We start from the raw sequence: 12,085 nt of genomic DNA, 5'->3' as shown, positions 1-12,085 counted from the left end.
GCCACCGGACTCGACGGACATGTTCATACTGCCGGTGGAGCAGATAACGCCGGTGGGCGAGGAAACCTTGGCTGCATTCGTCGCCATTGTGGAGGAAGCCGATCGATTGGGTTATTATGATTGATTTGCGGATTGTTTCAGATTGTTATTTGGTAAAAATACAAGTGTTTTGTCATTTTTGCCTTCCTCGTACAACAAAGTTGTACCGAAAGGCTATCATTTCACTCCAACAACGAACTTCTTATAGAAAGCTTGTAGACTCATCGTCATCGTGTTAGTGGAACTGCTCCGTTTTACATCTCACTGAACATATATTCATCGCATCGCGAAACAAAGAAATACGGAACCATCGTCGCTTCGTTTTGTTAACAAGCGTGCTCACTGCTGAAAAAAATCACAAAAATAAGAAACAAATCAAATAGCTTTTCATTGCTTTGTGTTTCGTAGTAACCCTATATACCAGGGCTGCCCAACGTACAGCCCGCGGGCCGGATGCGGCCCTCGGCTCCTTTTTTTGTGGCCCGCGCACTGTGGTAGAAAATACTTCACAACCGGCCCACAAGCCTATCTTTGTGGTTCGAGAAGCTTTCTTTTTTATAATGTATTCATAAATAAATTTACTGTAGGATATCACTGGTGGCATTCAAAAATGAATCTGGTAATCGAGCCCTTCATTTTATGTGTTCTAATAATTTCTTTCATTCGTATTTGAATATAAAAATAATATTTTACAAATTTTAAGATGGCTGGAATGAATGACCCGAGTGACACAATGAAACGAAAGCTTAACGTGAAACACCACATTTTTACGTTGAACAAAGGAAAGTCGGTTTGCTCGGAAAGTATTGCTGTGTTGAGGGAATATGATCTGAAACGACATTACGAAAGCAAACATCTTTTTGCCTTTCTCGTACAACTAAGTTGTACCGAAAGGCTATCATTTCACTCCAAATTCGAACTTTTGATAGAAGTCCCGGAGACCCATAGTGTTATATACCATTCGACTCAGCTCGATGAGCTGAACAAATGTCTGTCTGTCCGTGTGTGCGCGTGTGTGTGTGTGTGTGTGTGTGTGTGCACAAAATTCCATAAAATACATTAGCCAAACTTTCACATAGAAACTCTTAACCGATTTTCTTGCAACAAGTTGCATCCGACAGAGACTAAAACGCTGTTGATCACTATTGAATTTTATAATAATTGCAAATTGCAAAAAAATAGATAATATTAAAATAGTGATGTGACTATAGAACAATAATGTGTTATGAAAAATGCCTTGCATCTATGAATATTTTTAAAGTTTATCCGTGGCTTGCTTCCATTAAAAGTTTCATCGTACTATAAATATGCTCGTGTTGCACGCATTTAGGCGTAAGTATGCTCTTCGTTGAGTTTCATAGTACTATGAAATTGTCCGAAAGTCAAAATTCGAACATAGGAAATTCGAGAAACTTTTCGCAGCGCCATCTGTCGTCTACTAGTGTAAATTTTCTATCATAACATTAGACGGTGTAACTGTTTGCCTTTCTTGTACATCATCGAGGTGTAAGCGTAAAGGCTACACTCAAAATAATCTTCACGTCATATTTACCTGAAAATAAATGTTATTCTCATCCACCATACTTTTCACGTAAGATTGACCTGAATGATACGTAACCTCAAATTTTTTTAGCTCTGACGAGTTACGTGAAAAGTCAGGTGAATCTGACTGGATTTTCCCGTACCAATGGCGTGAAAGTTTGAAATAGTTACGTGATCGATTAGGTGAAGCTGACGTGATTTCTACGTACAGATTACGTGAACTTTTAGTAAAAACTACATGATTACCGGTAAGTTTTACCTGGTATTCCAGTATGTCTAAAAAGCATTTTAAGTAAATTGTACTAGATTTTAAAATAAATAAAACATAAATCACTAACTGCCCACTAATTGGGGGAGTCATTTGCGTAATTTCGATGCACTTTATTAAGAGCCTTGCACATAGCATACGTTTGCGTTTGACAATTTTCCCATGAGAAATTTGTCAAACGCAATCGTATCCTATATGCGGAGCTCTTTAATTCAAAGGATGAATCGATCACTACAAAATAAAAATTTAGTTTTGTATGTGAGCTGTCACATTAAATTGGATGCATAAAAAACGTGAAAACTCCTTTCCCAATTAGAGGGCAATATTGAATATTGGAAATTTCAACGGACATACATTATGTTTTCTATTTATTATACACGTTTTAAAAATTGTCATTATAATTATTCTTAACTCTAAACATATATGAATTATCAATACGATGCAGTGATATGGGCTGGCTGTCGAAAACATCAATACCAATTAGCTCGACTAACTTGACCCTATTTATGGCTGGATATGCTAAGAAATGATCGTCGTATTGCCCTACGCGCCACATTTGTGCTATCAAATACAATGAACCCTCGTGTAACATGATTTCAACAATCTCATACAGATGTATTGCATCATTTTTAAACATAGTAACGAAATTTCCTTTTCGATAATTAGTTCCTTTGTAATTCGCGTAACTTGAAAGCATAACTTCATAATCTATTTGTATACTTAGTGGCTGAACTAGCTCACAGAAATATTCACGTAATCGAATATCACTAGCCTGAAATCCATTATTGGGTTCATTTTCAAGAAATGTGCCATTAATTGCATTGTAAGTGAATTGCAATGACGCTTTGACGCACAATGTGTAGCAAACATTTTTGCGTGAAGGCATTATATGTGCATGTTGTTTAAACCCGCGATGCTTGGCCTCATTTCTAAAGCACATCATTTTATACACAGGACCTGAATTTTCAATAACGGTGGGATAGTGAACCAAAAAATGATGTTTGGGTTTCAAGTCATCATTGAACAACTCAATGTATAATTTATGGTGCTTTTCTATGAGATGTCTGAGTCGTGAAAGATCATTCGAGGAAAAGGAAGATTTTAGACATAGTTCAACTAATCGAATCATTATAGTGCAAAACTTCCAAACTAAATCATCGCTGGGAACAAACTTGGCTACGATTAATGAAAAGTAATGTGTAAAATTGAGCATTTCACTTGACATCATTTTGAGAATTACAGATTTCTGTTTTACGCGACTATTGAAATAATCTGATATATCAGCCATTCGTCTAAGCTCGTCGTTTATGCTTGTTTTGCTAATTTCTCTAAGAGCTTCGTTCAACTGCTTCAAAGTAAAATATTTGCTGGCATAAATACAATGATTCAAAATGTTTGTGAACCCGTACTTGCATACACCCGAGCTAAAAAGGTCATGCATCGGGTCGACACTTATGTTCTTTGTGACATGGAACGACGGTAAAGAATTAAACACTGAATTTCCGACAACTCCTGTTTCGCTTAATGAATTTGTTTGAACATCATATTCATAGTCTGATTTCCGTCTAAGACAATCAGTATGCTCAATAGTGTCTTTTTTCAAAAGTTCCTTGGGCCTTCTACAAATTCTACAATAAAATGTGGCATTGAACCCACTTGCGAATGATAGCATAGTATGCATGCCCAAATTGTCTCCTGTCAGTAGACTTAAAACGAATCTAACAGTCTTGTTTTCACCATCGATACAGAATTCAACACCGGTTTCTTCTAGATCTCTGAATACGTCAATTAGTGGAGCAATTAGCTTATTAATATCTTGATCTTTAATGCCTTGATTTTTTAACATCCCTGCCACAAATATGTTTTTCAGTTTGGAGGAAAATTCATTTGGCAATGTTAAAAGATTGTAATAAATTCCACAAACGCTATGCCTATTGCTATGCGATCCCTGAGCATCGTTAATCTCAAATTCGTCAGCATATAGTGCAATTGGAACAATTATGTCACTTTCATATTTTGCCTTCACTTGTTCCCAGTTTTTCGCATTAACATAGTTTTTCAAAAGTGTGCTTGATTCCATTTTCTCTGCATTTGTTAATACTAGCTTCAGAGCGTCATTACTTTCAAGAAAACATTTTAGTTGATATCTTATTGGCATGATAACAAGAAAGTTTTTTTTCTCTTCATTTGTGTCACTGTAGTTCATCTGTTCTGAGCTAACTCTATCGTTATTTTCTATAGTAACTATCTGAGGCATTTCAAGTTTGTTATTTTTCTTTAAATATTCAAATAATTTATAATTAGTATCAATAGGATCAAACATATTTTTTATCTTATCTAAGTATTTTTTAAAATAAAACTCATCTTGTGGGTTTTGGTGAACAACATTCAGAGCTTCCAAATCGTGAGCTATACCATGTAACAGTTGAGTTACGTCTTGTTGAATACTATGTACATCTTTACGATTCACGTTACTTTTCATATGTAGCCCAAGTGTGAATTGTACAGCAGATGACAACATGGTATCATTTTGAGTTATTAGTAGATTGCTACATTCAGCCTGATGGTTTTCCTCGTCCATTATAACTTTTTTTTTGTGTGGTGATACATCGACGAGTACGACCGGATCAACATCTCTTTTTCTATCTCTGACTGGCGGAGTTGGTGATACTGACGGTAGATTTAACTGATTCTTTGCTCCATGTCCTTTGATATGTTTTTTGAATGAATGGTAGTTTGTAAATATCTGTCGGCAGGACAGCACAGTGCAATGGTATCGATACATTACAGGCACTTGGTGGTAGTCTTTCAAATGCTGGAAATATACTTCTGCCTCTTGGAATCTAGAAGTACATGATGTAATCATACAACCAATCATTATTGCTGTTTGGTGTCAGAAGTTGATCGCAGGTAAGTTTTTAGTTTGTTGATGCTTGCATATGATTCTCGTTCGGCAATGCCATAGATTTCGCTGCTGATAAAGTACCAAACCAATTTTGAAATTTTAGAGAAAGGTAGGCCAAACACAGCGGATGCTTTTATTATAACATCGATTGCACGAGCCGCTGTTGGTAATTCGTAGTGGAAATCCTCGAAGTACACAAAAAACGTCCTCTAATGTCGTTCACATCTTTTCCCAGAACTACCAATTTGGGGACCAGGGGCAACTTCCGATTAGTGTAACTTAGATAGGTATCTTGTATCTTGTCAGAAGCATCAATCTCCGATTCAGCAAACATGAGCGTGTCTTCTTGTGAAACACAGATTGTGGGCTTGAAATGTGTTCCGGCCGAAATAGGTGGCAACACAGTACTGAGCCCCAAGAGTAGAGCACAATGCTTTGTATCTGAAAAAGAACGAGCATAACAAATTATATATACAATCAACAATATATGAGAAACATTATTTACCTTCGGGAGTGTCGTTGTTGGTAAGCAATTTGAGAATTTGCTCCTTAGATGGATCAAGAGCTTTCCTCGCAATGAACGCTGTGACACCTGGTTGCAACGCTTCAAGTTTCAGGATTTCATTCGATCCTCCACCGAATAGATGCTTGTAGTCAGTATCGATCTGTATTTAAATACAAGTAAATACAAATATATGAGTACACAATGAACGTAGTGATATGAGAATTCAACTCACCAACTGATAACCGTATTGATTTTTGTAGAGGAAAAACCGTAAAAATCCTACTCGCGGTTGAGTTTGCTTGTAAGTAGGGCTTTCGCTTCGGTATGCTTAAAGGCCACTTATCGATTACAGTTGTCCAGGGTTCTTGATTGAGTATGAGCCATTCATAAGCTTGGATGCTTGCTTCATCTAGATGACTTACTGTTTCACATGACTGTGTACTTCGCTTGAGGCATTTGGCGTGTTGTACTTCTAGTTCCTCCGTCTTACGTTTTTCTTTTTTAAATTGCTGACCTTGTTTGCAATTTTTCCACCATGATTTTTTCTATCACCTCCTCTGGCAATATAGTAGTTCTCCTTTAATAAAAGATAATGGATATGGAATATTTTAAATATGAAATGTCAAAATTTGATAGCTACTGGAAGCGCTAGAAATTATAATTTTTGTTTAGTTTAAAATATTTACCGGCCGCTCAGATTTAAACAAAGTGCAAATCGCAAGGCTGTAGGTTTTCAAATCTTCGGCGCTTAGTTTGTCTCGGTGGGTCAGGTGATATTTGGCAACTATTCCTGCAAGTTGCAGTTGCTTTGCTTCGGATAGCTCACCATTATGGGCTTTTGCATTGATGTCCTTACCTTCTTCAGACCGATTAAGTATTTCTAGAAGAACTGTACAGTTGAACGAGTTAGAACCACTGCGATCCGAAAATGCTTCTGCCGAAATCCTATTTGTGCTACAAGCAGCTACCTGTGGAGAACACTCTGGAACCACAAGATCACAATTGCTGACATTAGTGATAAAGTCACCATGGACATCACTTTCAGCGCAGGACGAAGTATTCAATGAACCTTGCTCCACAGCATATACAACAATTTGTTTAGAGGTTCCTGGTTGTGGAGTAATTGTTTCTTTCTCCGGATTTCTGATATTGCTGACACAAGCTGAGGTACTGAATGACGAATTGCCGACGAGTCGAGTTGGCCAGCTACTTGACAAGTGGCTCTCGGCGGTTGGAAAGGGGTTTCCTGCTCGGGAGCTTTTTGCGATGCTTCTGTTAATTCAGTGAGAAAACAGTTCGGACTTGAAATCTCGATCGGTTCGCGATTTCCAGAGAGTGCTTGCGACAAGTGCTGTGACTGTCCTGTGTATAATTGAGGGCGAATCGTGGGTTGGCAAGCAACTTGACAAGTGGCTTTCAGTGGTTGGCAAGTTCTTTCCTTTTCTGCTTTCGGTGATGTTGCTGTTAACCTAGGGACAAAATTGGTTGGACTTGAATTTTTGACTTTTGCGCGATTTCCAGAAAGTACTAGCGACAAGGGCTGTGCCTGTCCTTCTGTGGATATTTGAGGGCGAATTACAGACGAGATGAGTTGGCAAGCGACTTTATCATTGTTTTTGGGTGGTGGGCGAGTGATTTCCTGCTCGGAAGCTTCTGGCGATGTTACAGTTAATCCAGCGACAAAATAGTTCGTGCTTGGAATCTCGAACGGTGCGCGATTCCCAGAGAGCGCTTGCTCTATGTGCTGTACCTGTGACTGTCCTACTGCGGATACTTGAGGGTGAATCGCCGACGGGGCGAGTTGGTAAGAAACTTGACAAGTGGCTTTCGGTGGTTGGCAAGGAGTTTTCTTATCGGGAGCCTCTGTTGATGGGAGCTTCTGTTGAATATGCTGTTGCTGTCGCAATGTTGCTGTTAATCCAGGGACAACATAGTTTGGATTTGGAATCTCGAACGGTGCGCGATTCTCAGAGAGCGCTTGTGCTATGTGCTGTGCCTGTCCTACTGCAGATACTTGAGGACGAACCGCTGACGGGACGAGTTGGCAAGTCGAGTCGGGAGCTTCTGGCGATGGTTCTGTTAATCCAATGACAAAATAGTTCGAACTTAGATTCTCGATCGGTGCACGATTTTCAGATAGTATTAACGACAAGGGCTGCGATTGTCCTCCTACGGAAATCTGATTGATTGCTGGTGGGCTAAGTCGAGAAGTAGCTTGACCAGATGATGGCGAAATAATTCCTTCTTCCTCGGCTGCAGGTAATGTCGATTTCACAAAACAGTTCCCACTTGAAATGTCCAGTGGCACTGAAGCTGTATCGGACGCTGCGGCCTAAAAAATCTGTTTTTCTGTGAGTATGTCAGTGCGAATTACCGTCGCTGTGGATTGACAGGGCGCTCGGCAAGAAACATCGACTGGTGGGTCAATGATTTCCTTCGGAGTTGCAGGTGGTTCCGCTGCAAAATCTTTGTATATGCACCAACTCACTAAGCGCTGTATAGCTGGCTTCTGTGGGAACAAAAAAACACACTTGAACGTAAACATAAAACGATAATTTTTCAAATATTCTTACATTTCGAGCTCTCCAGGACTGCAAGAGCTCGTAGTAGTATGATGAATCGAAATCAGTGTCGTCCAGATCCAAAAGTCGCAAATAATCTCTTAACTGTTCTTCAGAAATAGTTATAAGGCTTAGTATACCTATTCCAGAATCTAAAACAGAAATAAGTAATATTATAATTGATTAGCTTAATATAAACATGAATTACCGTCCAATTTTTGCAGTAAATTGCGTGGAAATTGCAAATCCGTCAGAAGGTTATTTATTAAATCCGCACTCGACGCCATTTTGATTTTTTTTTCTTACGTTAATATCACGTAACGCAAGCTGTAACACTAACACAAACTCATTCAAATCGTGTACATACACACACAGTTATATTCACCTATTTTTTTTAGTAATTGTGACGTGAATTTCAGGTGAATGTTACTAACGTCAAGTAACAATCGACATTTCTTCCAAAAATATCAGTTACGTGATTTTTCAGGTGGATATGACATGAGGATTATTTAGAGTGTACATTTATTACCTTTTTCCGCGAGAAAGGCGCCATCACCGCTAGGTGGATTAATCTGGGTTTTTTTTTAATCTTTCGTTTATTTGGAAGGCTCATATAAAGCAAACATCCTACGAAATACGATAATTACACTGAACTGGGGATAACAAATATTTAGGGAGCATAAAAAATAAGGTGCTCATTTAATTTTTTATTTTTCATTTTTTAATAAAATTTTTGGTGGATTATCGAAGCAACAAACTCTCTTCACTATGACAAACATGAAGCCGGAAAATGCAGTACGGGCCAGTTTAGATTTTGGTGAGATTCTGTAAAAACGAATGAAATTGTTCTAGGACGAAGAACTTGTTAAAGATGCCACAAGAAAAAGTCTACTTCTGTAGCATTTGTTTGCCTCGGAACACGGTGAGTAAAAGTTCTTGCAGAAGATTTGAAAACAAGAAAGGGGAGGAGCTGCTAAGACATGTATGAAGGAGCTTGGACATTTCTCTTAAGTGGCCTTACAACTGATGGAGTCGGCACAGGCGATGACGGGAAGAATACTGGCATTGTAACACTTCTAAGAAAATAAAAGCAATCACAGTGGTATGATTATACTTCCTCGGACATTGCAATTTTCACCATGAGAATCTATGGGGGGAAACAATTAATATTCCGAAAGTACTGACGCTCGTCATTAAGTTGATGAACTTTATCAACTCGAGGAATCTACTACCACCAATTCTAAATGATGTTGTCTGAAATGGAAGCAGAATACGGAGATTTGCTGTATTATTGCGTAGTTCGTAGATTAAACCGTAGAACCTTGAGAGATTTTATTCTCTTCGAAAATCGCACTATTTTTACAAGATAAATAAAACCTAATGCTCGAACTGAATGTTCCTGAATGGACGAGTGACTTAGCTTTTTTGGTAGATATTAGCAAACATCTCAATGACTTGAACATAAAGCGGCAAGGCACGGATCAACACGTCAAACTTTTATTATCCAACATTAAAGCTTTTGAAACGAAATTGACGCGAAAGATTTTGGCACAATTTGTTGCTGAAAACTGATACATTTCCCTCGTCTTGTTGATTTTATAGCTGAATTACCCATTTTCTCAACACCGTTTTATGATGTGAATTAGAAAATGTATCCGAAATGTTTCAATTGAATATTATCAACCTCCAATACAACGAAGAGCTAAAATCTAAATATTAGAAGGAAAACATCTTTCAACTCAGCACATTTCAAGAATAAAAGCAGTAATAAACTTCGAATCCTGTTTTCGAATTTTGGTCACCGATTGCGAAAACAATCTTTTTCTTCTTATCGGCATTACATCCCCACATTGGGACAGAGCCGCCTCGCAGCTTAGTGTTCATTAAGCACTTCCACAGTTATTAACTGTGAGGTTTCTAAGCCAGGTTACCATTTATGCATTCGTATATCATGAGGCTAGCACGATGATACTTTTATGCCCAGGGAAGTCGAGACAATTTCCAATCCGAAAATTGCCTAGACCGGCACCGGGAATCGAACCCAGCCACCCTCAGCATGGTCTTGCTTTGTAGCCACGCGTCTCCTTAATAAAGACAAATGATTTAATTTAATCAATTAAATCAATTTAAAATCAGCCTAGGACTGAAAGTCTCCTTAATAAAGACAAAAAAAATCAATACTAAACATGTATCACAGAAAATGAGGATGACAGTGATAAGAAAACACGGAACGATTAGTTTAAAAAATAAATGCATGAGTTAAATCACGGGAATTCGAACATGAGTTTTTATAAAAATAATGTGACCAGCAAGCGTCCTGCGAAACGCGGGACACCTATCTGGATTTCCTCACAGGCTTAAAAATGGAACCTCCAAAAGTGTATTTTGGCCCAAAAAAATTGGAAAAATATTTGTTAGGCTGTATGAATTGTAATAAATTTGTAAAACAAAGTTGAAGAATGCAGCGTCCCGCGAAACGTGGGACGTCTGATCACATTATATAAAAAGAACGTCTACTCTAAATCACTGTTAAACCAAGAATGATAATTATATTCAATTCTACTTAGAGCTAACCTATGCAACTGAAACCTACACTTTCCGAAGCCTGTCCAAGGGTCGATCACTGTTGTCGTCGTTGTCCGGATGTTATTTCTTGATGCCGCAGTTTATCGTCAAAAGGTAAATGTGCTGAAAGCTGTTATGCGTTTAGCGGTCGCTCACGTGGTTGTTGGGGTTGATGCTTTTTGATGATTCGGGCCAAATTGGCGTTTTGGCGGAAAGGTTATGCGACATCTATGTTTGGAATTTTGAACTGTCAAATTGTTGCTGTTTTCTAACTTCACACGGATATACGTCGCTGGCGTGAATAAAAATTCGATTTCAATCAAAAAACCTTTTAAATATCATCAAAACTATGGATTCATCAAGTGAGAAAATTAAATTAATTTCATATCGCATAAGAATAGTAGTGATGTGAAACACGTTCACTTCATAATTTCTTCGAAATATAATAGAACCTACATTGAGGCACAGAGAACAGACATGGAGGCTCGAACAAAATTTCTTGCAAAACATGTGTAAACAAACACACCGAACCTCAACGCCACCGACGTCGACATTGCAACTCACAATCTCATTTTGACAACACGATGGCGCTGGTATGCTCTTGCATGCATAACGACACTAGCGCACAGTGGCATTTTTTGATGACGCTAGCGCTAATAATGCACGGGATAACGTCGACATTCCAAAGTTATTCAAAATGAACAGTAAAAAGTTATCACAACATAGCGAGTTCAGCTTCAACGTCTGTTCTCTGTGATTGAGGTTATAATTACCGAAATGATTTTTTAGCTGGAAGCCGAGGTACAATCAATTTTAATGTCAAGCTACTCGATATACTGGATTATGTAGGCGATTCTGTCCGACCTATTAGAGAGGGTTCTGCGGTATATGATGCGAAGCATATTGTTTGCATCGGATATACTAATAAAACAGATCACGAGACTCAGGTCAAAGGTTATGTCACACAGTCTTGTCATCCTGGCCAAATGCCGCATGAAGTTAGTTTGAACATTACTCATAATGTTTCTGGATGGGTCCTGTGTTGCTCATGCAAAGCTGGAACAGGTCGTTGTAAACATATAGTTGCTTGTTTACTGCATCTGAATCGGTGAGTATATCTTACATAGCATGGCGAAACATTACTACAAATCGATCGCTTATATCATTCAGATTTGATCAAGTGGAATATCTCTCGTGTACTGATACTAAGCAAGCTGGGGGAATTTTGAAAGCTGAAAAAGGTACCCCATGGGGGGCTAAAAAGCTGTCAGAACTTTGCTGTATAAAAACACCTTCCCGGCTTGTTCCAGTTGATACGAAACTCAAAAACCAGATTATTAAAGAATCTTTTGAAAGGATAATTCAAGGTATCGTAATATAGCATTCCAATTTTTTTTTATTTTATATGATTTTTATTTTATAGTGTCAAAATCATCGGCAGTTTTCAATCATAGAGCTGGGAGAGCATATAATCAACCGGTAGTGCATCCCATCCGAGCATTTCAATCGAATCCGTCTACGGCAGTGTATTGCTCAAGAGAAGAGTTGACTCTTATGCTTCGAAGGATTCCTAATGTGTCGCTGGAGATTGTAGCTTTCACAACGGAAAAGGAAAAAGAATATTTCGCAACTAATATTCAAGTTGATATGGATAGAGTGATTGATATAGCTATTGATACGCAGGATCAAAGGTCCAATCT

General features: G+C 38.3%; 1 protein-coding gene and 1 long non-coding RNA gene across 2 annotated transcripts; one reads left to right on the top strand and one right to left on the bottom strand.

The window, feature by feature from the left end:
- Positions 1-7,640: 7,640 nt before the first annotated feature.
- On the bottom strand, positions 7,641-8,108 carry LOC134202534 (uncharacterized). The gene is made up of 3 exons (XR_009977259.1): positions 8,029-8,108; positions 7,833-7,972; positions 7,641-7,768 (listed from the first exon to the last, which is right to left on the bottom strand). It is a non-coding gene; the product is annotated as an uncharacterized LOC134202534 (long non-coding RNA).
- Positions 8,109-8,588: 480 nt separating this feature from the next.
- On the top strand, positions 8,589-11,766 carry LOC134202533 (uncharacterized). The gene is made up of 3 exons (XM_062677540.1): positions 8,589-8,637; positions 11,175-11,493; positions 11,556-11,766. Exons 1-3 carry the CDS (start codon positions 8,589-8,591, stop codon positions 11,764-11,766), a joined length of 579 nt encoding a protein of 192 aa, XP_062533524.1.
- Positions 11,767-12,085: the final 319 nt, after the last annotated feature.

This window comes from Armigeres subalbatus, unplaced genomic scaffold (assembly GCF_024139115.2).
Source record: "Armigeres subalbatus isolate Guangzhou_Male unplaced genomic scaffold, GZ_Asu_2 Contig1255, whole genome shotgun sequence".
In the NCBI taxonomy this organism is placed as follows: domain Eukaryota; kingdom Metazoa; phylum Arthropoda; class Insecta; order Diptera; family Culicidae; genus Armigeres; species Armigeres subalbatus.
Note: the sequence above shows the minus strand (reverse complement) of the source record. Positions and strands in the feature narration are given on the sequence as shown.

What these genes read in the sequence shown, in the direction of transcription:
- LOC134202533 (XM_062677540.1), top strand. Translation starts at nt 8,589, where the DNA reads ATGACAAACATGAAGCCGGAAAATGCAGTACGGGCCAGTTTAGATTTT. An exon ending in ACGGGCCAGTTTAGATTTTG is followed by an intron (nt 8,638 to 11,174) that starts GTGAGATTCTGT and finishes ATGATTTTTTAG; the next exon opens with CTGGAAGCCGAGGTACAATC. An exon ending in TGTTTACTGCATCTGAATCG is followed by an intron (nt 11,494 to 11,555) that starts GTGAGTATATCT and finishes TATATCATTCAG; the next exon opens with ATTTGATCAAGTGGAATATC.